We start from the raw sequence: 27624 nt of genomic DNA on the forward strand, positions 1-27624 counted from the left end.
ACTCTGGCATTTGAAGCACGCAAGTCTTAAAGCTGTCAAGTTACAAGACCTCAGGGGTGTTCAAACGTGACAGCTTTAAGACTTGTGGACTTCAACTCCCACCCGGTCACATGGCTGGCAAGCCACTCCCACAAAGCAGGCCACACCTACAGAAGAGGTTCTAAAAAAATTTGAAACCCACCACTGTTCTATAGGTATAATAAAATTTTACTTATCCCTGAACTGAATCTGATTTAAATACCTTTCTTTACTGCTGGGAATTGCATTAGGCCTTCAAGGTGCATAGTATCTAGAATTACCAGGCATCCAGCAAAAGTAGGAGATGTCTTCCTTTTTCTCCTCATGTCCCTTGTCCAGTAAGCACAGTCTTAAAATATTGCCAATGTTTCTGAGTTCCTGAGCAGCCTTTTTCTCAGTCCAGCAGTTTCTTAATAAGTGCTAATGCAAGTTAATAAGCATTACTGTGGCAGCACAGTGGTTAGAATGCAGTATTGCAGGCTAATTCTGCTAACTGCCAGCAGTTTGATTCTTACTGGCTCAAATTTAACACAGACTTCAATCCTTTTCAGGGTTGGTAAAATGAAGACCTAGGTTGCTGGGAACAATATGTTAACTCTGTAAACCGCTTAGAGAGGGCTGTGAAGCACTAAGTAAACTCTAAGTTCTATTGCTATTGCTCTGCCACCTTAATTAAGTTTATATGCTTCTTGAAACTGACAAGACCTTAATCAGTTACATGTTGAAAGCTAGCCAGTCCTGTCACTGAAAAACTAGTCTTTCTTATACTGGAAAATTAATTGAATACACATATAGACCCCCTTCCTTCCTTCCTTCCTATAAACAGTTACAATATCAGCCTCTCAGCCTCCCCATTTATCCTTCTTTCCTATTCTTTATGTCCTCCTTTGCCTGTTCAGATATCTGGTAACCCTAATTTTACCTGAATGTTACTTGATATGTATTTCTTTGTTTGTTCTGGTTCTAGAATTTGACTTGGATTGACTTCAATAATCAACTCTACTGATTATTGTACCATGATATGTGGCACTGATTGACTGCTGTTATATAGAAATTTTATGAAACAGAAACAAACTATTTACAATATTATTTAAAAGCAGAATTGGCCATGACACTTGTATCTGTGTCTATTCTCAAGGTTTCTTACTGTTACTTATTTGTAATAAGTTGCACTCTTATATAAATTTTGCAGAATTATTTTACACAAATAAAAAGAGCACTTAAGTATCTTCTTTGCTCCTAATTCTAAAACTAAATATATCCAAAACAAATTATTTATAGAAGCAAAGATTCATTTGTTTCTATCTGAATGTATTGTATGTAGGAGTCTCTATGTAGGAGTGCTTGTCCTGAGTTGGGGGATTCAAAACTCATAGTAAGGTTTATGAAACAGACATACGCAGATATAAGCTGTGGACCCAGGAATACCAATTACCTGTGTGTCTGACATAAGCATAATAATCAAAAGGCAAATGGTATAACATGAAATTGTCAGGAAAATTAAACTTTATTTGTATGATAAATTGATAGCAAACAGAAAAAAAAACAGTCCAGATCTAACAAAATCATGAATATAGGTCAAATTGTATTAATCAGTGACCAGGTGTTGTTGTTTTTTACTGTAAATCTTTATGCTACATTTGATGTAAGAATATGCCTGGTAGTTCAGATATTTGGTTGCAGCAGTCAAAATCTAAATGCTTATACGTGGACAAATTCAGTATTAGATTGTTGAAAAGCAAGAAGAATATGAAGAAAACATTAATTGTGACATATTTCTTAATAACCACAATGTTATTCTCTGTGCCCGCCTGCTTCCATTTTTTCAGCAAAAATTATGTAACTCTTTATAAATATCCCTAATCAGTATGAATATATCCAACTGCATATTTCAAAAATAGCAGCCCTAATTTTGTATAGCAGCCCTAATTTTCTGTACATCAATTAGTCTATTCTTATCTTCCATTCTCTGCTATGCATATGATTGCTCCAGTCAGCTTAATAACTTCCCTGCAACTGTATTTTCCTAAGATTAAAGGAAGAAACACAGTAAGAGGCAGGATAATAGCAAACACAGAAATATTAACAATTTGGCATAAAATTAAACCTGAAGCAAAAAAGAAACCCTCAAGAATTCCTATCATTTTCACCAATTTTTGCTTTGGGAAAAACACATTATTGGGAAGTATACATTATCATGGTTATATTAAAATTCTGTTTTTTTCCATTTTCCCCTAATTTATTTATCACAGGAAATCAAAATATTAGTTTATCTGACCATAGTTATTATTGTTTTCTGTAGTTTGCTTTGTTCTTTCTAAACTTGAATCATTGTCAAAAACAATGATGGTGGGAGAATCTTTATTATTGACAGATGATTAACTGTATCTATGAAATGTGCATAAAAGGTGGTGTAATCATTCATGGGATGCTAAGAGAACAGGCATTGTTGGGAGAAATGTATCATATTGTTCAATACTGGTTTATCTGAAATAAAACAAATCTATCTGAAAATCTTTGAACTGTGAACGGAAACTGAAACTCTTAAAATAGTGCTCTTCCTGTATTTTGAATGTATGACTTTATACCCTTTATGTGAAGTCCTCCATGCAAAGTGATGGGTCAGAGGATTTCCCTCAGTTTCTATGGCATCAACAAGAATACCATCTAGGCAAGCAAATTGGGGGAAGAATAAAAAACAAAATTCAAATGCTGTAAGATCATGGTCAATTTATAAGAAAAATAGCACAATATTTTAAGAGCAGTTGTGTGATTAATTATCTTTATTCATGTATATATGTGGCTCCTTATATAGCCCAAATGGTGTCATTTACAAAAAGAAGCTATTAATAGCTTTGAGTTGAATAAGGGCAATGAAAACTGAATATTTTATTTATTTCAGAAATTTATATGGCCACCCATCTCATGCAATAGGAATAAATGGGAATAAAATTTAATTATTATCTCTAGCTATAGAGAGCATTTATACATCATACAAAGCAGGTTTCTTTTAACAATGGTTTGTTAAGAATCAAGAAACTATAGCAATAGGAGATATACTATAATAAGTCATGGTTTACAAACCAGCATGTCTGGGTTCATGTATCACACTGAATGACAGAGTGACTTTGATGTGTAAACACTGCATATATGTGTATATGTATATGTATATGTATATGTATATGTATATGTATATGTATATGTATATGTATATGTATATGTATATGTATATGTATATGTATATGTATATGTATATGTATATGTATATGTATATGTATATGTATATGTATATGTATATGTATATGTATATGTATGCATAAAATTTGTCCTTCACATAATATTTGCACTAATATTTTCTTTTCAGATTTACATTTTCACTTGCTTACTTCAACCATGTAATTGCCAGCAGAGAGAGGCCTCATTATTATTCCGCTGGTCAAGGAATTCCAATGGCTGGATCTAAGAGAAGGGCTTTCTCTGCTGTTGCCCCACCATTTGCAACATCTTACTCTCAGAAGAGAGGCAACCTCTCCCATTTCTGGTTTTCCAGAAGTGGGTAAAGACCTGACTTTGCCAATTAACATATAGGAAATGGATTCAAGAGTAAGATGCAACCCTGGGGATGACTGGTGGCTTGAATGTCCTTTTGCCTTTTCACTTTTACCTTCTAACTTTTAATTTTGTCCTTAACTCTGTGTGTTTTTATTCACATATTTAAATTGTTTTATTATATTGTTATAATCCATCCAGAGTCACCTGGCTGAGATGGGTGATGTAGATATATAATAAATAAATACATAGTAAATGGGTTTATCTAAAATGTATGATGGAAAGGATTGCTCCACAGAGACATGATCTCCTATATATGACTTTCTTGAAATGATGGGATAGTCCCATCTGCTTTCCATTTGCAAGCTTCTGCAAAAAATAGCTACCTTTTGTAGTTCCAGCAAGGTACAATGAAATTGTCAGTAGAAATCTAGGAAGAAAGTATCTGATGTTATATTTTTTTAATTATTTGATATAGTTGTGTATTGTCTTCTAAAGTAAGGGGATCAGTTCTTAGAAAATTGGCAGGTTTGGCAACACATGGTTTCTTAAGAAATCTTTCCTAATTTGCATCATTGCATCTATTTCTCTTGAAATGCAACTTCTCAGTATTACAGCAGAAAAAGTCCATATATATTAGGGGAATAATTTGAAGTCTACTTTATTTGCAGGTACCCCACTGAACATATGCTAGTTAATATAACCTCATATTCTACAATGGGATAAAGTCACAAGGGCCACTGGAGAGTTGTTTAATTATAGGAGGTGTTTTGTTTGAAATATTGCATGTATTTTACTGATTGCATAATATAAACACTTGCCATAAGCCATCTATAAAACAAGAAGTTATTAGACTATAAGAAAGTTAATATGAAAATGACATGGAACTGAATCATTTAGTATAAGTGGCTATGTAAAGCGTCATGAAAGTGTCACAATGTCTTATGCTGAAATCGTATTTGCCGGCTTTGCCAGTAGCAATGCTACTTTCCGGACAGCATAAAACTCAACAGAATTCCAATTCAGAAGGCTGAACATTTATATCTTTGACATTAGTTTGCAAAATTCCTTTATGCGATTATGGACATGATCATCCTACGGCAGAAAATTGTAGATCTTAATCATTAATATGTCTGTTTGTTTCAAGTCTATTATTTAGCTCTCTATATATTCTCACTCCATGGAACTTTGTCTCACTGACCTATGCTGCTACCTGATGCAGCTTCATAGTACTGAACCTATAGCAACAGCAACCACAAGACCTCTTGAAGTGACATATCTTTTCTTATTCTCAAGATACAGAATAATAATAAGGTTCCTTGTTGTGCCTGAACAGATGTTTAGAAAACATTTTATAGAATATACAGTCTTTACATATAGAGTGGTGATGCAAAACACAAGCATTCAATGTTTTTAAAATTAATTTTAGTCCATGTTTTGCAAACCCTGCTTGAAACACTTGGGACAGTGCCTTTAGTATAGTTGCTATCCACTGTAGACAGGAAACCACAGATTTTACAGTTATGCAAATATTATTGACCTGTCAGCTTTCTTACCAAATATAGCACAAGCTCCCCCCCACCCCCGGCACACACAATGTACACTGTGGAACTCATTTGTAAAGAATCTCACCGAAATCTTGTTCTTAGTTTGTAGCACTGAAGGTCTGGGAACAAATGCAAGAGAATTAATGAGGTTTGGATTTGGATTTGGATTTATTACATTTATATGCTGCCCTTTCCCCCGAAGGGGACTCAGGGCAGCTCACAATTCAATCAGGGAAGGGGGTACAGACAGGGGAATAAAAAGACGAGACATAACAATACAAAATTTAAAAACACACAACAACCATACCATTCGAGAAGGGGGGCAAAAACTCTTTAGCCCCAGGCCTGTCGGAACAGCCAGGTTTTAAGGGCTTTGCGGAAGGCCTGGAGGGTGGTGAGGGTTCGAATCCCCACGGGGAGCTCGTTCCAGAGGGTCAGAGCAGCCACAGAGAAGGCTCTCCTCTGGGTAGTCGCCAGTCGGCATTGGCCAGCGGATGGAATTCGGAGGGGGCCTAATCTGTGGGATCTGATCGGTCTATTGGAGGTAATTGGCAGCAGGCAGTCTCTCAAGTACCCAGGTCCAATACCATGAAGGGCTTTATAAGTGACGACTAGCGCCTTGAAGTGTATCCGAAGACCAATAGGCAGCCAGTGCAGCTCGCGGAGGATAGGTGTTATGTGGGTGAACCGAGGTGCACCCACGATCGCTCGCGCGGCTGCATTCTGGACAAGCTGAAGTCTCCGAATGCTCTTCAAGGGCTGCCCCATGTAGAGCACGTTGCAGTAGTCCAGTCTAGAGGTCACAAGGGCACGAGTGACTGTTGTGAGGGCCTCCCGGTTCAGGTAGGGACGCAACTGGTGCACCAGGCGAACCTGGGCAAATGCCCCCCTGGTCACAGCCGACAAGTGGTGTTCAAAAGTCAGCTGTGGGTCCAGGAGGACTCCCAAATTGTGAACCCTTTCTGAGGGGCGTACTGTTTGACCGCCCAGCCTGAGAGATGGAAAACCTGGCCAATTAGTGGGAGGGAAACACACCAGCCACTCGGTCTTATCCGGATTGAGTGCAAGCTTGTTATCCCCCATCCAGACCCTAACAGCCTCAAGGCACTGGCACATCACGTCAACCGCTTCACTGAGTTGGCACAGGGCGGACAGATACAACTGTGTATCGTCCGCATACTGATGGTATTTTATCCCGTACCATCGAATGATCTCACCCAGCGGCTTCATGTAAATATTAAACAGGAGGGGGGACAGGATCGAACCCTGCGGCACCCCATAATTCAGGGGCCTAGGGGTCGATCTCTGCCCTCCGACCAACACCGACTGCGACCTGTCCGAGAGGTAAGAGGAGAACCACCGTAGGACAGTGCCTCCCACCCCCACCTCCCGCAGTCGTCGCAGAAGGATACCATGGTTGATGGTATCGAAGGCCACTGAGAGGTCAAGGAGCACTAGGACGGAGGCATGACCTCCATCCCTGGCTCTCCAGAGATCATCGGTCAGCGCGACCAAAGCGGTTTCCGTGCTGTAGCCAGGTTCAGCCTTTGATCTCAGCCTTTAGATAAACATCAACCAAAGTTCATGTTACCAACTCAATCTGTGCTTGAACCTCATCCAAAATCTATGATGCACCTGATCACTCAAAAAATTAAGAAGTCTTCATTTGGATTCTTTATAGTATTTAACTCATTGTGAGAAATGCATTCTTTTCTCAAGCCAGGAGACATACAGTAAGTGGTTGGTTGCCCTTTCCATCTTTACTTTGAGCCATATTAACCAAATTGTATTGATAAAAGGGACCCATTAAATACACAATTTTTGCATAATTTGGAAGTAGATGGGAACACCATTCAATTGTGGCTTCTGAGAATCTTTCCAATTCTTTACCAAGAATGGCCATATGAGTTATTTGTATTTTCTTCTATGTTATATATCTCTGTGTTTGTTCCTTCTTTTTGTTATATTCCATCTGTTTGTGCTTGTGTGTATTCATTGGAAAGCATGAGGCTGCTCTGCTTTCAGTCACATGACCAGGAAGGAAGAATGAGAAGTGGCCTACAATGGAGCAGTCACAACATTTGGAGCCTGTCCCAGGAGAGGCATTGGAGGAATGGTTCAGCCCCCTAGCTTCCTTTGCCTTGGGTAGGGCCCTGGCTTGAACCAGCCCAGTATTAACTCAACCTTTTGTTTGCCAGTTTCTCTCTCCATACCAAATTTGGTTCTATTCTGTTCAGTTTCAGAAAATCATTGTGCAGACAGTCAGAGTCCCAACAGCCCTTTATAGTTTCTTTCCAAAATTCCACTGGGTTGGAAAAAATAATAATTTTGCTGGAGGGCACATTTCCAGCTCAATGGCAACAGGAGGGAAATATCTTTCTAACTTCCATCATCACACAATGTTCCAAAAATAATCTATAGTAGTTATCTTGGCACCTAAATAAACCAGCCTACTGCTAAATCCCTTTGAGGTAGTTTGTAAAACAAAGGAATGCTGCAATGAATGACCAACTGGAGGAGAAACACTGGAGCAAGATCTTTGGTCAACCTGCTATTCTTCACATGTCAGCAAAATCAGAGGCAATGACAAATATAGAGTCCAACCTGCCATGTGAATTGCTGAGGACAACAACAAAGCTTCCTCTAGATTAGAGCGAAAGGGTTTTACAGGAAATTTTAGACCACATATTTGGAGATATGAATACTACCAGGAACCCAGTAAAAAAAATCATGTGCCTTTTTAATCTTATTTTATCCTATGTCTATGGAGATTTTCAGTCATCCAGGTCATAGCTGTCCCAAAGCTGCTTTTTCAAGAAGCAGTTGGACTTTCAGGCTTTTCTTTGAAAACATTTTGCTTCTCATCCAAGAAGCTTCTTCAGCTATTCTTTCTACTCCATTTGAGCTCTTAAGACGGCTAACAATGCTTAAAATGAGAAATACAAAACAAACCAAGTTCAGCAGCATAAGAAAAAATCTGTACAAAAATCAGTTACTAATCAAAGTTCTTAGCAAAGGACATGTATGTTTGCTGCAGTGATAAAGGCAAAGGGAGTAGGAACCAGCATAATTATTGAAGGAAGAGATTCATGGATTCTCAACACCAGAGAAAATGCTTCAGTCTAATTGACTTATATCATAGACTATATTCATTCTGTCATAAATACTGGGACGCTTATTTCCTCTTGCTGGCATTTCCCAGAAGTGCAGAGTCAGTTTTTTCCTTCAGATCATCCAAGTATTGATCCATTATTTAGGATAATCTAACATTAGCAAAGAAGCCAGAATGCCCTAAGATATTCAAAGATGGTATATCCTTTACCAACAGGTTAAACTCTTCTAGCACAATCAAGAACCACTAGCTACAATTAGCTGCTACTGATATCCCTGGAGACTTACTCACTTTTCTCTCCTCTTGCTCTATGAAAATTCACATTGCAAATCAAATATAATAGATGACAAGCAAGGAAAATAGAAGCAGAACATATGAAGAAATTAGACTGTCATGTTTTATTAATGACAATTTCATTTAGGGGCAATGTGAGTAAGAATAAATGAATCCTTTCAAATTTCTGCAAAGTTAACAGGAAGAACTAAGATGGAATCCCAACTACTTGGCGAAGGCAGTACCGTAGAGTTGTATTGAGAGAGTGAATGGGGAGGTGTGTGTGGTTGGCCCATTTCATTTGGCTTAATTTGTATGAGGAAGTTCTCTGCTCTGTTTCCTTTCTCTCTCAGCACCATTAAACAGGAAGCTGAGTGAGTTGCAAGCAGCTGCTGAGCTCTGTGAACAGACAGCTTTGGGATCTTTTCTTAACTGCTGAGTAGTTAATGTTTCTTCATTTTAAATTTTATTTTTTATGTTGGGTTTTCTCTTTTTTAAATCGAAGGCATGGATCAGTGCTGGTACCATGGAAGCATCACTCGTTCAAAAGCTGAGGACTTACTTTCTAAAGTAGGCAAGGATGGAAGTTTTCTCGTCAGGGCCAGTGAATCTATCTCTTCAGCTTACGCCCTCTGTTTGCTGTAAGTATGGCTGTTGTTTTTTTGCCACAGTTCACCTGCTCTTTTACTGATTTAATTCACAGAGAATTGGAAGCAGGATCTTGTCTTTATATGATGGGTGATGACAGTTAAGAGTATGGAAGGAGCATTAAAAGTACTTGGTCAAATAAATGTTGTTATAGAATAAATTATCTGAAAAAATGCTAACACATTTACCATATATATGGTAAAATAAATGTCTTAATAAACATATTTAAAGGTAAGCAGTAGTAAAAGGGTAATTTTAGAACATTTATGGAGTTATCCATATGATTTCATTTTGTTATTTTGATTTTAGCAAACTGTGGTCAGAATAAGCACTAGATTTAGTACCCAGGAATTGAATTTTCTTAGGAACTGAGGTGTGATTGATGTAATGATACGTACTGTGTAGGCAAAAACCTGATAAGGGATGTTGGCTTTATTTACCTTAGATCAATGAGATATTGCTTTGGGGGGGGGGGTGTTATGCTGGTGGACTATATACCTGGGAATATAGGAAAACATCTGAAGAAAAACATTCTTTTATTTCTAGACCATTTATTTCCAGTTATATAGAAAGTCAGTTGATATAAATGTTGTAACTCAGCAGTAGAAGGATAGGCAAACTATATTCTTCAAAATTTCCCAGGTGCAGAAGTTCAGCAAAATCTAAGTGGCAAAAGTACCTCCTTCTTGTAGTTGTGCAATTTTTGTTATGCGTGATGTGAAGAACAAGGAATAATAAAAAACCAGTTCTAATTCAAAACTGTTCATACACAGAGACCCTCACACACAATTTAATGAGAAAACTATGCATAAAATTTGCATTTTTGCCAGTAATGTTTTTTTCCCCACTGCACTCTACAGAAGAAATTCAATGATTTATGACTGAAAGATGTTGATCCTCAGTAGGGTAGCCTTTAAAAATACTTTTCTCAATGAACAACTGATTAATTCTAAATAAAACCTCCAAATTATGAGTGAGATCAACTCACATTTCCACTGGAGTTGGTCATAGTTCTATTATGATGGTTGGTTCAAATATTACACTAAATGACAACAAAATGTTTAAACATTATGTTTTATCAAAACTAAATTTTCCACTCATGCAAATATATACATTGTAGCTTAGTATCACCAAATTAGTCTTTGTTCATGCAAAGTTTATACAGGCAATCCACTCATAGGTGTCAGTCAGGTTTTTAATCCATTGAGTGAAAGAGACTGTACCAGTGGTGGGATTCAGCCAGTTCGCACTTATTTGGGAGAACCGGTTGTTAACTTTCTAAGCAGTCCGGAGAACTGGTTGCTGGATGAAATCTCCTTTTGTTTTTCCCCCCACTTTACAAGGCTAATCCTGTAAGGAAGGCAGGAAGGAAACATTCTGGTGTTGTTTCTAGTCTAATTTTTATTGCCCTGCTTATAGAAACTGCCTCTTCGGTTAACCCTGATTACATTGTAACAGCTAAGGCAAAGCGCCCATTGACTTGAGTGATGTTAAGTTGGCCACACGGTCACATGACCACTGAGCCACACCTACCCAGCTGGTCATTAGGGCAGAGGACCGGTTGTTAAATTATTTGAATCCCACCACTGGACTGTACATTTATTTGTCCAATGGTGCAATATCTATGTTTTAGTTAAACTATGAACATGGGAATCCATTTAGTTGACCAGCTATCAAATTTCATGTACTAGGTATGTAATTCAAGAGAATATTATACTCTAAAATGTTAGCTTTTGTCACACAATCATGTTTATATAATGCACTACTTACTCCCAAAACTTAGTAAGTATATGTGTATTAAAAAATACCCGTATTACATTTCCAACAAAATGCTGGTGTTCACAATCCTTTTCTATCCAAATGTAATGGAAATCAATACCTTCTAATATTTTGTTATGTGAGTTGTAATTTGAGGTCCATTAACCCTCTTGCTATAGAAGTTAAGACATTCTCCTGTTGGCTAGACAATATAGGAACTCTAATTCTTTATCCGACTGTTTTCTTAGCACCTGCATATCAAATTGAGTTATTGATAAAACAAATATCTACAAAAACTAATAATTTTTTTTTAAGTTTAAAGGAATCAACAATTTGTCCTATTATTTCAGATGTCTCAGACACTGAAAATGCTGCTAGTCCAAATAATATTGTTAGCAAATATTGTACCTGTAAATATTTCAATATCTGATATATACTTTGGACCACCTGATAGATGATGAATTTTTAACACAATGTATCAGTTGGCCCAAAATCAATATCCCCATTTCCATCCAATTTTTTTATATCACCATCTTTGTTCAAATTTTTAAAGTAAATATAAAGTCAAAATAACGTCCTAAATTCAATTTTAAACATGGCAGGAATGCCTCCTCAGCTTCACTAGAGGTTGAAAAGAACATTTTATCTACATTTCAGTTCCACTTTTTCAAGGTATTTATGGATCCATTACTCTTAATGCTCTATTCTCAGAGAGTTTCGTAGATAAAAAATGACAAAATCTATACATTACATTATCATATATAAAAGAAATATTTGCTCATTGTCTTTTTTATTTAATCGCAAGTGTTTAAAAGGTGTCCTCTTATAGAATGATAAAACTTTGCCATCAATTTAGTGATTTATCTTTATTTATAATAAGGAAATATTTTATTTGTTTTAATATTTAGTGTTCTTTCCTTCGATGGAATATATAATAGTGTATTGTTGTGAAATTTTATCATGAACAAACAGCTCTATTACTTAAAAATATACAGACACTTCTGCTCAACCCTATCAGACCCTGGCACATCATAGAAACTCATGGCTCTGAGAAGAACCAAAGCCAACATCCCGGACTTAATCCTTTAATCAGATTCTGGTCATTTTTTACTATGTGTGTGTGTGTGAATGGATGGATAGATGGATGGTTGGAGAGCTAGACCTAGAAATAGAGATAGATAGAGATAGAGATAGAGATAGAGAGTATTACCTTCCCTCATTCAGCGTTTTATGAAAGAAACTAACATTATTTCTTATTTCTAAACCTCTATCATTTCCCAATTTTTATTTTTCTCCTCTGAGAAATAGCAACTTTTCCTAAAATTGTGACTTGAAACATATTTCATGAAACATGGCCAATCAATAGTTTTCTACCGGTATTTTTTTAAAGTTATGAATGAATTCACATTTAATGAAATTTATACAAAGCAATCCTGCTCTCTGCTTTTTTCTTCTGAAACAGGAAGTTTCCTACTTTCTCTACTTAAACTTCATTTCCATTAAACATCTTAACTGTACAGATATAAGACACAAGGTCCTGTTAGATTGTTATCCACACTATGAATATTGCTACCAGATGAAAGTGAGACATAGCAGATGTCTCTTGGGTTTTACTAGAATATGAATACAATGCAAACACAAATCTTTCTCTAGTAAGGTCATTCCCCTTCTAATGGAAAATCATTATTTAAGATAAAGAAGAGTTAACTCAGATTTATAAGTAAAAATAAAGAGAATATAAAATGTGATTATTAATGAATAATAATAATCGTATTACTCACATAGTATCACTCACATATTAGGAAAATGTAAAAAGTTATTTGGATTATATTGTTAGGGATATATTCTATGACTATCAGAAAAAATAAACCAAAATCAATCCATGAAAGGGAGGTGTGTGTATGTGTGTGTATACAAATAGGTGGAAATCATTGGCAGTTGGCATAATAGGTCCCAAAGAAACAAGCCAAAATCAGCTTTCTGTGAGCAATCCTGTGGCATTATTAACTTTGACTTAACATTTGCATTTAATAAACAATCTTCGTAACCACTGGTGGAAATGCAGTCAATGAATCTTCAGCAACTTAAACTAAAAATGCAGATTGCAAATCTGGCAGTATATGTCATTTTTTGCCATTTATTCAGTGCACCTTTGGCATTTATTCAGCGCACAATTTGTTTAAGCAGCTGAAGCATCAGCACACACTCCAACTGGAGAGAGTTCTTAATTGGACAAAAGTGTGAATCCAATCCAGCCAGAGGAAGCCAAGCAATTTGTGTCAAGAGCCGTGCTCTGTTTCATGGTTGTAAAGGATTTGAATGCATGTGTCATAACTATGCACACCATGGAGCCACAGCTATACAATGATACACTGATGACTGATTCTGTGACTCAGGCTGTGTATGTACAACCAGACGCAACTACTTTCTCTTCCTTTATAGTTGAGTGAAAAATGGCTTTGTCAGCTGATTTTCACTGTAATACTTTTCCAAGCATTCTTTGATTGTTTAATTTGATAACTGCTCTTAAAAAGATTGGAAAATATTTTGTGGTCAGAAATGAAAAAAGCAGGATACACATGTCCAGAGATGTTTTGTGTGTACTGCCTGATATTAAAAATATTTTGATTTAAATTTTTTTAAAACAAGCTTGAAATTCATCATATGAATTTATTAAACTTTTAGAATTTCTATTCTTTAAAAAAACAATGTTCTTGGAGACAAAATATTAATATAAATCTTCAGATTTATTTTTACAAGTATGTAAGGAAAAAATAGAAATAAATATCGAATCTTTTCAGATCAAAATACTACAGTACTGTACTAAAATAGTCTAGGTTTTCTTACGTCAGTTGACAAGACTTTTGTTTTACAAAAAGAAGGGTTTTTAAAGGACAAAAACCTTTAGCAATAGACTGATATTGGCTATTGGCAAGACAGAACTAAAAGTATAGTGTCTGAGAATTGACAGAAACCCTTTCATATGGAAAACTAGTGTAGCTGCAGACCTTAAAATAAATCTGAGGATTGTTGAGAATATTGGATGGTTTCCTAGGATGATTTTTTTTCTTTCTGAACTATTTTAAGGTTTTCTCCTCATGTATTCCAGGTATCGGAACTGCGTATATACCTACAGGATTCTACCAAATAAAGAAAATAAACTAGTGATCCAGGTAAGCCTAAGTTGAATGCTTTTCCTGTGTCTGCTCTCTTCTATGAAGTCAGCAGAGAAACGTAACTTTCTTTCCGCAAAATAAAGGCTTGTATACAACTCGGGCACCTGTTCCACATCACTTACAAGCACTGGTTCTGATACTGAAAGTCTGCTTAGCGGAGCACAAGGATCAGTTTTTACCTTCTCCCAAGCTTATCAGACTCTGCCTCCTTTTCTGGCTTCTTGTTTGGATGACTGAAAGTATCTTGAGGTTCTGTTTTGAAAATAGGCAACATAAAAAGCTGCAGTATCTTAGCTATCCTTTCATTCAGTTAATTGTCAGTCAACATCTAAACACGGGTGGTGTAGATTGCCTTTATATATTTTTCCAGCTCAGAACAGAATCTATTTTTCAAGCCAGTGCTAAAGTAAGTGCTGTTGTATCAAACACAATTTCAAGGTATGGGGGTGGGTAATATCTGACTGTTTATCCTTCCTCGCCCTCAACCATTTTTGAATACGGGGGGCGTTGGCAGTAGAGTGGTCTGCACAATCCATTGCCGTTGTCCAACCCATAAAAGCTGTGCCACATTGTTGTGATGGAAATTCCACTTCTTTCATACCTGAACAAAGTCCAAAATGCATAAACAAAAAGGGTGGTGCTTCCATTATATTAGTGTGATGCTACTTTTATCTCCCTTCTCCTTCCCTTAGATGTTGCTGTTTGGCAATTGTTTGGTGAACAATTTTATTTATTAAAATCTTCCAGTATTTTCATAATCAGAATAAGTGAAGCAGGCGTCTGAAGCATTTTGTCTCATATGGCATTAATGGTTCTTGGATGTCATTCACAGCTATTACTGTGTTGCCATGAATCTGCAGCAATATTTTTTTTCTAATAAAACATCTGCCTTACTTGTACATTTTATAGCACTCTTTCAATCCTGTTCTTGCTATTCTATTTATCTTTTGTTTTTGGAGGGCCCCCCCTCCGCACTGTATTTCTGTAAAACAATTAAACCAGTTATATGTTTATTTCAATCCAGAGATATCCCCACTAATAAGGGTTATAAAGTAACAACATTTGCTTTCCAATGTTTTCTTCGTGTTTTCTTTTGCTCTCAGGCAAGAGAAAGACATATAGAGCAAAAAAAAAATGTTAGGGCTTTTTCCTTGCCTGTATTTCAGTTTACATCTAAACAAATGAGCGATTCTGAATAATTACACAATTGTTTGAAATATTTATTTCTGCAAAGCTGCAAATTACTTTTGCATTTAGACACAAGGAACTTTTCATACCCATCCTGGTTATTTCACAGGAACACACGTGAGCCTTGAGATGTGATGCTATATTTGATTATAAAGTTACTGCATGGTATTCATCTTTATATGCCCACCGAGCAGAAGTGCTTTGGAAAAGACACCAAAACAGTGTTTTGATAATACTAAATATTGTTACAGAGATGGACTTGTGAGGTCAATAGTTCTAAATATATAGAAATTCTTTGCAGCTGATCTGTCTGTGTATATTTGGTTACCACAGTGACATATTATCTTTGCACTAAAGTCTGCTTTTTGGGGGGGAAATTAATCTGAAATCCTTTACAGGTAGTCTTCAACTGACAAACAAAACTTTTGTAAAAAACCTCCATTCCTAAGCGGGACAGTTGTTAAGTTGTTTTACCACCTCTTTTCTCACAGTTCTTAAGCCAGTGTTTCTCAACCTTGGCAACTTGAAGATGTCCAGACTTCAACTCCCAGAATTCCCCAGCCAGCGAATTCTGGGAGTTGAAGTCCGGACATCTTCAAGTTGCCAAGGTTGAGAAACACTGGCTTAAGCGAATTGCTGAAGTTGTTAAGCAACTCATAGTCGTTAGGTGAACCTGGCTTCCCTCATTAGCTTTGCTTGTTGGAAGCTGTTGTGAAGGCTACAAATGGTAATGACATTGCAGGCTAGTTGCCAGGTGCCAAATTTTTATTATGTTACAACAGTCCGTTAAGTGTGAAAATGGTAAGAATTCACTTTTTTCAGTGCTGTTGTAACTTCAAATGATCACTAAATAAATTGTTGTAAATCAAGGATTACCTGTATCTGGGGCCAAACGTTGGGTTTCTAAAAATCTTGTTCTGTTGCTTTGGTGCTCTGAGCAGGACTTACTAGCCTAGGACAATGGAAGTCATTCTGTTTGGATTCTGATTCCAAGATGGAATTTCCTTCTCTTCTGGAAAGGCTTCCAGATGGCCCAGATTTCTTGCTGAATTATTTTTCTGAGGACAGAGAAGAAACATTATTCTAAGGTTGGGTGAAAAACCGTCCCCTGAATTTCAATTCCCAGCTTTCCCAGTAAATAGAATGACAAGAGTTCTAAATCCACCTTATGGAGTAAGAAGTTTCCAGACTGTTGGAGGAGGGGGTCTTTTATTTGGACCCTAGAACATTTTTGTAGTTAGAGTGTTAAATTTATATCTGTGTCTCTCTTACTACTTCAAATTAGTTTGCCTGTTTAAAAATTATGCACAATTAGTTTTAACTTCTTTAAGGCTTCCGTATCACCACAGTACATTTTGTGTAATGTTCAAGACTGGTGTTTTTTTTAGCTTTTATAGCAAAGTCCTTTCCTTGCATCATGATATCTAAAGGAAGAAAGCCTAATTTGCAACCCAAGGTTACATAAGATGAGTAGCCTAACACAGGCTAAATGCCTCTCATGCTTGTATCCTGAAACAATTATTTTATTTAGCATTAGCCATTAGCCCTTCATTCATTGTTGCTATGTCATATTTTGGCAAAGAGGTCTTTTCATTTTGTTCTTCATCACTAATTGATCTCAGGACTGTTAAAAGAAATGTCCTTCTGGGTTCAGCTCCAAGTGGGGAAGAAGACACTGGAGACATGGAGGCTGCTTGGAAAGATGGTTTATTGTTGGACAGGGCCACATGGCTTGAGCCCTGAACAGAAAAGGTGATCACATGTTTCAATGTTGATGGAGAAGAAGAAGAGAAGGGCTGAGGAAGGGGCTTGCTAGGCTTTTTATACCCTGCTTAGTCGCCACCTCTCTGTTTCCTGTTCCTGTGTAAGAAATGTATTCTGATTGGTTGTCAGACTCCCATGGTGCCATGCAGGGGGCTACTCTCTAGGCTGTGATGAGTTCTCAGATGCCTTGTGGTCAGTTGAGTAATATCCCTTCCCCCTACAGCTGCAGTGGAGGAGAAGTCTTTATTATGTAAAGTGGGATAGTCTGGCCATCTCAAAGGCCCATTGACAAAGTGTGAATGGGCAGGAAGCTACAGACAACTATTCTGACTTTTAAAGCATGTTTCTTTCTTTTCACATCCAGAGAAATATTCTGCCTTTTCAATATTTCCTAGGATATTTCATTTTTCTGGGAGAGGGCTGGATGATAACTTCCCACAATCCAGATGTCCAGAAGGACATTTCTTTCAACAGAACATTAGGGTTGTATGCAGGGAGGCAAAACCATGGGCTCGTTTTGAACATGTGGTCATTCTTCATTTTTCTTTGTCTCTGAGACTATAACTGTGTGTAAAAGTGATGCATAGTCTGAAAAGCAGCCCAATAATCAGGATCCTTGTTGATCTGAGGAAGCTCCAAGTGAGTGGTGTGATTGTGCTTTCTTATCACGCAGGAAGTAGTTGGCTTATGGCTTCCAGTATATATTACTTAGTACTATTACTTTCTGTGAACCTTACTAAAAGGTTAATGACATGACATGATGGATTTTCCTCTAATATCAGGGGAAACTTTGTTGCATAATAAGTTAGTCGGTTAAACATTTGATAAGTTCTAGTGTAAGAAATAGGACCTGTAAATTTGTGGGAATAAGCAAAGTAGTAGTATTTTAGTTATATAAGGTTTAACTTATGTGAAATTGAAAATATACAAAATACATTACAAGAACTATAAAGTACGGTATCTATAAAATTTATCCTGTGCAAACAAAAATTAGCCAACAGCAACGATCTGACTTTTTTCCCTAGCCTTTTGTAGAAATAATGAGTTCTTCTAGTGTGACAAGTGGTAACTTGAACTATATTCTGCATTTCCTGCAACTGGCCTTACTGACGTCACCAACAGATTTGAGCTGTGCAGAGGATACAGAGTGTGTCAGATCTCCTGTGAACTGTTGTAGATAATATAGGCTACGTAGGAACAATGTCACTCTCTGCATTTAACTTTCTATTAATCTAGCCCAATCTAACTTGTTTTTTGTTAACAGCAGCAATCAAGAATATTGGTGCAGATACAGATTTAATCCTATTTGAATTAAACTTTTATAGTCCTATGCTAATTATGGCTAATTCAGAATCCAGCCCAGAATGCATGCTATCCCTACATTTGCCCATGTGAGTGCATGCCAGGGCACAACTTAGAACCGGTCACATGAATAATAATGCATTATCTTTTTGTTTTTGATATGCAGAACTAATGGTTTTTTGTTTTTTTTTTTACTTATATGATCTGACATTTTGTCTGGATTTGAAAACCTTAATCTAATAGAATGCACACAATATTAAATTCAACTTTTTTGAATGTGCTGAAAGAGGAAAGAAGACATTGCAGCAGGCTAAGAAAATTACTATCAGATTCAATCACTTCAATTACAAGCGATTATTGACACAGCAAGAATGTAGAGAATGTAATGGTTCTTTGCAGTGGTTATTAACACGTAAGCAGAAGTGGAAAGCTAAAGTTTTGATTCTCAGGGAAGCTTTTGAGAGATGAAGAAGTAGAGGGACTAGAAATGTTATAAATGTTTCTTTTCCTGTAGATACGGTGGGAGGGGCTACAGCTGGGTTTAGTCACAGCCTGATTGGTCCAGAGACAGGGAATTTTCTTAAATTCCCTTTTGGCTTCCAGTTTCCTCTCAGTCTCTTGGTCCAAGCACTAGTTTGGCTCCTTGAGGTATTGAATTTATTCTATTTATTGGAATTATCTTATTCTGATTCGGTTAATTGGATATTCTAAATTCTTTTAAAATTCGGACTGCTGAACTTACCTGAACATTTCTTTTATGTAGTTAAGGCAGGAGGGGCTACATCCTGCCCTAGTCATTGTAGTTGGGCCCTAGTCATTGTAGTTGGGTGAGGGGCGGTCGGGGTGTTTGTTTGTTGTTGCCTGCATTATATTTTTTGCAGCTTTTTCATTTGACCTCGAGGAAACTGGGAAACAATAGGGAAGGAAGGATACTTTAAGAAAATTCCCTCAGTCTCTGGACCAATCAGACTGTGACTAAACCCAGCTGTAGCCCCTCCCGCCTTATCTACATAAAAGAAATGTTCAGGTAAGGACCAACGTTCTATATCTTCAGTAATTGATAACTATGAATTCTATGTCTATGAATTCACAATAAGATATAGTTTGCAATCATGAACTTCAGCCTTACTGGTGCCTGCCTCACAGTGTTTTGTAATTCCCTATATTCGACTATGTTTTCTGGACCAACTAAAAGTTTAGGTCCTAAACATCTGGAGAGCAAAGGGTTGCATTGTATTGGGTAAAACAAACTTTCGTTACTGTTAAAAATCCAAACAGTCATAAATTAGCAAGAGTATTTTGGCTTTTTATATCGGTGTATAATCTAGATCTCTTCCCACATATTCTTGTCTCTTAGTTAAGAATTCCCGTGGCCCTTTTCTCTATTATAGAGTTAGCCGGGAGATCCTAGATAAAAGAATCTTATGTTTAGATAGTACTATGAGAATACTCCCTGCCTCTTTCCTCCCACAAGATCTTTTAGGATCTTATTTTAAATCTTTAAAATGCCAGCTAATCTATTCTGATATTAAACAATATATTTAATTAATCAAGTTAATCAGATTTTAGTTGTATTGACAATTGATGTAATTACATTTATGATCGCTTTATTTAGACTTCTAAATGTTGGTTCTAATTGTTTATTTATATCTACTTTTTGCTATTGCTTTAATTATATTTTATTGTTTATATTTTAAATCACTTAGAGACCATCTAATGAAAGAGGATAGAGAATTGAAAGTTTAACTATTAAAGGGAATTTTAAAAATGCACCTCTTCTTCATGCAGATTAACTTTCTCCAATTCTGTAAATGACATACATAACTTATATCATCCATAGTGTTATTATTGGCTTGAATAGTTGGCTGAGATTTATGCTAGTTGTAGTTCCACATATTTGAAAATTATATTGAAAAAATCTGATGCAGAATAAAGCTGCCCAAAATGACTTCCTTCATTTGTTTTATGCACTGGCTAATACAATGTGCAGAAAATATAACACAATGGTCTTTCCAGTTACAGAATTGAACATAAGAAATACAAAGAAGGATAGGGCTAATCTTTTGTCAATAGTTGTTGCAAAGAGAAAATACTATGTGATTTAATTATAGTCTGCTTTTAACACATTTTAGGTGATTACCACTGACATATACAGGATGGACATATTTTTCCTGATAACACTGGGAAACTAGAAGATTTTTAGAGACAAGTGGATTTTATTTAAAATCTTGTCATACTAACTAAGCATTTGCCCTAAAAGCAAATACCTGCTCTTTGCAGTTGCTGAAGTAATTTTAATAAGAACAATGCCGTGTTATCCTAAGCCATAGCTACATGTAGCTATCTCAAGTTGTCTCCCTTGAGACCTTGTCTCAAGTGCTTTGTAGGATATTGGAGAATAGATATCACAGTAGGAAGCAATTTAAAATTCTTTTTAAAAGGTTTAAGAGATTCTATATTGTTTGTAATGCTAAGTTCATGGCAATTTGAAAATACAAATGATTATAACAGGTCATGAATTTTAAAAACTATCATGAAAATGATGATAATAATTGAAAAAAACACAAGGATACCAACACCTATGGATAACAATTGTTATATGTCAAACAAAAGCTACTGTGTAAGGGGTGATTTTGGATTAGCATCTTCAAAACCAAACAGCTCTATTGGGGAAGAAAATTTTATGAGCCGTAGCTCAATTCATTTGTTATAGAATCTGTTTGATATTCCAGAACTTTAAATACAGAGCATTAAATCAGGTTTTAAAAAATGCATTGGGAATGTGTTTACACAATATTGTATAGTATCATGTAATTATAATTCTGTAGTATTTACACTGGTAGATAATATTCCCTTTGACATCATTGTCTATCATCCTGAATTTCATCCATTTAATTAATTTTTTTCCAACTTGTTTCAAATTTCCGGTTATACTTCTGTAGAGTAAATAAATGAATAAAATCCATTGATTTATGTATTTATGAGTAAATTCATGGAAGTAGAAACTGAATATAAGTTTACATGCCTGGATAACATACAGCCTGAAGTATGTTGAGGAATATTTCCATTTTCAAATCCTAATCCATTCTTTTTTCACGCCATCCTTTCATAATTTTCTTTTATTTCCACAGCTAGTTAAAAGTGAAAGATAAAATATCTTTAAAATGTCAGTAGTACCATGTTTTGTGTTGACTTCCTTTATATAATGTGAATAGCAGTTTTTAAAAATATATGTCTTTCAGGAACAGCTAATCTTGAGACAAGTTATGAGCAGTTTGCTGTCAAACATTCCAGCCTACATCACACTCCTTGTCATCCCCATTCTGCTTTCCTTTTCTCCGCATAGATTTTTAAAAATAGTCTAATTTATGGTTGGCTTTTATTTTGGGAAGAAGCTCTTTTTCCCCAGCTGCAAATCTTTCTAAGGTTATAGGATTACAACAGAATGTTTAAGATAGTGGTGGGTTTCAAATTTTTTTAGAACCTCTTCTGTAGGTGTGGCCTGCTTTGTGGGAGTGGCTTGCTGGCCATGTGACCTGGAGGGAGTGGCTTGCCAGCCATGTGACTGGGTGGACGTGGCCAACTTATAAAATGTGGTGAAACTCACTTAACAACACTCTTGCTTAGCAACCAAAATGTTGGCTCAGAAACTCTGGCATTGAAGTGTGCAAGTCTTAAAGCTGTCAAGTTACAAGACCTTTGCACCCCTTACCCTTTAGAAAAAAAACCCCAGGGGTGTTCAAACTTGACAGCTTTAAGGCTTGTGGACTCCAGAATTCCTCCTCTCGCTCTTCATCTTGATGATGTGCAGACAGGCAGGGGGAGGGATCTGGAACCGGTTCTAAATGACACTGTAGATTTGTGGAACCTCTTCTTTAGAAGAGGTTAGAACTGGCCGGCACCCACCCCTGGTTTAAGATAATGTTAATGTAAGCCGTTTAGCTGAAGAAAAGTTTTAAAGCACCTGTCAAGAACCCTGCTTTATTTCTGAGGCCTAAATGCTTGTATAGATACTATGGAAGGAAACACATCTTTAAGATGTTAAAATACTTCCAGTGTCAATACATTCAATTCAATACAATACAATACAATACAATACAATACAATACAATACAATACAATACAATACAATACAATACAATACAATACAATACAATACAGCAGAGTTGGAAGGGACCTTGGAGGTCTTCTAGTCCAACCCCCTGCCTAGGTAGGAAATCCTATATCGTTCCAGACAATGGCTATCCAACATCTTCTTAAAGACTTCCAGTGTTGGGGCATTCATAACTTCTGGAGGCAAGCTGTTCCACTGATTAATTATTAATTATTACATTAATTAATGTAATCAACAGTCAAGCTTCAGGTGGAGACTTTACCTTCCCACGATTCTCTGCTGGCAGAAAGTGGAAACCGCTGGTGGGATGGTAGTTTTCCATCCCCAGTATGTGAACAGAAAGTTTCACCACTGCCACAAACCAAACATACCGTAAGTGTTGTGTCAGTAATGGCAATCCAAATAATCTGTGTTGAAGTTGCTATCCCCAGATCCTAAACCCCATCATTCCCTCCAGATTTACCATTCCTATGGCAGGAATAGTGGATTTGTTCCCATTTTAATTTGTGATAATGGGTGTATGTATGTGTATATATATATGTGTGTGTGTGTGTGTGTGTGTGTGTGTGTACAAATGATAACAAGTAAGAAAAAGCTTATTTTTCCAACCTTGATTAGTTTCAGGTGGTTTGTTTGTTTTGGCTACTTTGTAATGGTATTTTCTTATTTTCAAAGGAGTACTTTGAAAAACAAGGATTTGGGGTACTAGGGTAATTGAGTGGTCCATCCATAGCGGCTTTGTCCAATGATGTTATTTGTGGTTCAACACATCTGAAAGGCATTATGTTGGGGAAGGTAGACATTAAATGTACCGTTTTTTTAGAAAAAGATTGTCTCGATGGCTAGCAAAGCACCATAAACTAATCTGTAGATCAAAATATAACTAATGTCATCTCTGTTACTAATGTCATCTGTTACTAATTCATCTCCAGTTCTTCTGAAGGGCAGAAAATAACCCTATGAGCAAACTGGAAGTCACAAGGCTTCAGGGAAGCCTCCTGAAGGTCCCTGAAGCCTCCGGACTTAAATTGACCCTAGGAACAAACTGGAAGTCCATTCCTGAACTGTTTGCACTCATTATTCCCAAATTGTACACTACTACTTGAGAGTGGTTTTAAGGAAGACTAAAATAAATTTCATGAAAATCTGCCAGTGTGACTATATCCTGGCCATTTTATAGTGGATTTGTTCTCTATCAATTCCACAGAAATTACTAAACTAATTTCAGAATAGGGATTAAAAAATATATTGTTTCACCTTAATGGTTTCAGCTTTAGGTTCTTTTTATCTAATTCCATGCCAGAAAAAAAAACAGTAAACATCTAAATAGTTACAGTTGGCTTTCTTTATTGCCTCACAAAAGTAACACTATGAGCAGAAGACACAACGTATCTGCTGGTATCCTAGTCCTAGATTATAAATGTGAAAAAGAGAAAAAATATACTTTGAATTATATATTTTAAAGAAATGAAGAAGGAATTAATATATCTGGTTAAGTACTATAGATACATGGTTTTTTTGTGCCTAGCTTTTAACATTTAGCTGCTGCTTTTTACCTAATTCTTTTGGTTTTAACAACCCTGTAATCCCTTGCATCGGGGCGGGGGGGAGCATGGGCGACTGAATGGAACTGTGTTTACTGGCCGGATACCTTTTCTGATACCTATGTAGATCTCACAGCAGATATTTTCTCGCCCAGAGAAAGACATATCTGCTGATACCTAGGATCGAACTCAGCCTCCTGATAGGAACAATGCATTGCAATAGCCTCATTCATTGTAGCATTAGATAAGATAGGCAGGCAATTTTACTTGATTATAAATTATACATCACCAGCTTTAAGTGATGAAAAGCACCTAAATCACTTATCTACCTACTCCACACCAAATCTCTCTTCTCCGTGGCACTTTTACTCCCTCTCTACATGGTTTATCCAGTTGTTTTCTTAGTAAGGTGATACATGTGGAACTTCAAAGTTTTAGATCTATTTGACCTAAAGGAGCACCGAAGAACAGTTAACAGGTTTTTATTTTGGATAGCCTGGTTTATTTTAAACTCACAAACTTATTCTTAAACTTAGTATTACTGAACCATTTATGTGCCAAGTCAGTAATAGAAAGAAAAGAAGAAGCTGCCCAGGGACTTTCATCTTGTGATAGTGACTTTTATGGACTTCAGCTGGCATTCCAGATTGTTTTCTGTGGTTATTTCTCACTTCTGTGCAAACTGCTTGTTTCTATTTCTGATCCTCATTTCGAAAAACTATTTCATAAAACCAGAACCAAGTGCGTATAAGTGTATATACCAGTGATGGCAAATCTTTGACATGTGTGCAAGAAGTGGCACACAGAGCCATTTCTCCGGGACACACCAGCCATCATTCTTCCGGGTTCCGGCGCACACATGTGTGCTGGCCAGCTGGTCTTTGTGCATGTGGGAGCACCAGAAACTAGAAGAGAAGCTACCTGGCACGCATGCATGCGCCGGGAAACTGAGCATGCACACTGGCCAGTTGGTTTTCATGTGGACATGGCATGCCAGAAACCTGTATACCAGGTAACCGCCGCACATGCGCATGCCAGGGAGCTGCTCTTTTGGTTTCTGGTGTTTCCCGCCCCCCCCCTCCTGTGCATGCTCCTGTTTTGTCACTCTGTGCCAAAAAGGTTCACCAACACTGGTATATACTGTATGTATATGTTGATGGGATATTGTCACATTCTTTAATAACCCACTTTGTCCAGAGGCTGATAAATAGCCATGATGGAAGTATTAAGAGAAGGAGGGTTGATTTCATTTCTCATCACAACTTCTTATATGTTTTACGTTTAATATTATTTCAACTGTTACTTTCTGTGCAACAATGATGGATGATTTCTCAAGAAACAGATAAAAGACATATCTGAAACTCCATTAGTAGATTGTGCTTCTTTCAACATTCTACTGGCAAGGCTGCTTTCTTGTAATGAATTTTAATTGCTGAAAATTGCAACAATAGATTTAGATGGAGTGACAGTTCTATCTGAAATTTCATTGACATGGTCAGTCAAGATGATATATATCCTAAGTTACACAGAATAGTGCAATATAACACAGGTTCAAGGTGTTATCTCTCTTTTTCTTATTGAAAAAAACCTCTACCAACAAAAGGAGTTTCATTGGATTCCACCAACTGTTGTTAAATTGGAATTCATTTGTTTATTGTTCTATAGCCCTTCATGGTATTGGACCTGGGTACTTGAGAGACCGCCTGCTGCCAATTACCTCCCAAAGACCCATTAGATCCCACAGATTAGGTCTCCTCTGGATTCCATCTACCCGCCAATGTCGATTTGCAACCACCCAGAGGAGGGCCTTCTCTGTGGCTGCTCCGGCCCTTTGGAACGAACTCCCCACGGAGATCCGGACCCTCACCTCCCTTCAGGCTTTCCGTAAAGCCGTTAAAACCTTGCTATTCCGACAGGCCTGGGGTTGACGAGTTCCCCTCCCTGCTTGAATTGTGTGACTGCTGATTGTTTTTAAATTTTCTCTGTATCCTGTTTGTTGTTTTTGCCTTGTCTGTATTACCTACTCTCTTGGGTTTGTTAGCCGCCCTGAGTCCCTCCGGGAATAGGGCGGCATATAAATGAAATAAACCTATAACCTAACCTATAACCCATTGCAGAATTGCTTTGGGGGCAAAGTTATTGCCAGAAAAATAATACGAAACAAATCCACTTAGTAAAACGAATGGTTTTAATCACCACTCAGTAAAATATAACAAGCATCCCATAAACTCAAAATCACAACTATTACATAATTTTAAAAGATACAAAAACATTCCATTTATAATTATTTTTAAAAGCTTCTTATCTATTTTCCTAATGCCATAATAATAGTAAACTAGGGTCGAGTCCAAATTTGAAAGGCATCTCATATCTAAGGGGTTACTATTACTTCAAAAAGTAATTAGGTATAAAACTAAACATAGGAGCTTAGTGGCTGAAGTGATTGGAACGCTAGGCAGGAGGTTAGCAAGCCCGCGTTCTAGACCCAAGAACTGCTTTGGGTGGGTTGAGCTCTTGTTCTTCACTCCAGCTCCTGTCAGGGACATGAAAGGAACCTCCAAATGGACCTCCCTGGGCAAAGGTGATGTCTCTGGCTAATCCTTTCAATCTTTTTTCCTGGGTGAGGGGAAAAAACCTAAACATAAACATTGCTCAGGTGATATTCAAGCTTTTTAAAAAGGAGATTAGACAAATTAATAAGGAATGCTGTCATTAGTTCCTAGTTGTGACAATTACTGTATTTTTCGGAGTATAAGACACACTTCCCCCCCTAAAAGAGGGGGAAAATCTGGGTGCATCTTATACACCGAATGTAGTTTTGCCCATCCACCAGCCCCCAACCTTTGGCCTCTGCCTCCCAGTAATTTGCCTCCTTGCAGTAAATAGTAAACAGCCTGTTTCAGTTTCAGCTTCAGCACAGCTTGATTAGCATAAGCAGTGATAGTCGGTTGGATTGGCCTCCCGACCATCAGCTGTTTCAAGTTGTAGGGATTGCCATTGCCTATTGCTGCCTCCATGCGCTCCATTTTCGGCCTCCGCGTGCTCCATTTTCCCCCCATTCCGATCCCTGCTGCCTGGAACGGGCAGAAAATGGAGTGTGCAGAGGCCAAAAACAGGGCATGTGGAGGCTGAAAACGAGGAGTCTAAGGCAGCAATAGGCTATGGAAATCTCTGCAGCTTGAAGAGGCTGATCCAACCAACAATCAGCTGCTTGTGCTAATCAGGCTGTGCTGAAATTGAAATTGAAACTGAAACACACTGTTTGCTGCAAGAAGGGAAATAGCTGGGAGGCAGAGGCAGATTTTTTTTTCCCCTTGTGCTAATCAGGCTAAACTGAAACTGAAACAGGCTGATTGCTGTTTGCTGTAAGGAGGCAAATTGCTGGGAGGCAGAGGTAGATTTTTTTCTTGTTTTCCTCCCCAAAAGCTAGGTGCATCTTATACTTCAGAGCATTTTATACTCCAAAAAATATGATATATATTATCTTCAGTAGGAAATACTATGCAGTGAAATGCCATTGCTGGAGGATTGTAAGACAGAAGCTGCTATTGTGATTATGTCCTGCTTATGAGCATCCCTGAGCAAATGCTGGATCAATTAGGTTTCACTGTGATGTTTTCTAGGGAGAAAT

At 37.1% G+C, this 27624-nt stretch overlaps 1 protein-coding gene across 1 annotated transcript in view; it reads left to right on the forward strand.

Moving 5' to 3' along the window:
- The first annotated feature begins 8908 nt into the window (after window positions 1-8908).
- INPP5D (inositol polyphosphate-5-phosphatase D) overlaps window positions 8909-27624 on the forward strand; it is an 85374-nt gene continuing 66658 nt past the window's right edge. The window contains exons 1-2 of the mRNA XM_087725652.1: window positions 8909-9140; window positions 14015-14078. Coding sequence (XP_087581778.1) covers window positions 9007-9140; window positions 14015-14078 — 198 coding nt within the window. The 5' untranslated portion in view covers window positions 8909-9006. The remainder of the gene's footprint in view (window positions 9141-14014; window positions 14079-27624) is intronic.

Source organism: Thamnophis sirtalis, unplaced genomic scaffold (assembly GCF_051295495.1).
Source record: "Thamnophis sirtalis isolate CommonGarterSnake01/CBP01778 unplaced genomic scaffold, rThaSir2_p1.2 scaffold_11, whole genome shotgun sequence".
Lineage (NCBI taxonomy): Eukaryota > Metazoa > Chordata > Lepidosauria > Squamata > Natricidae > Thamnophis > Thamnophis sirtalis.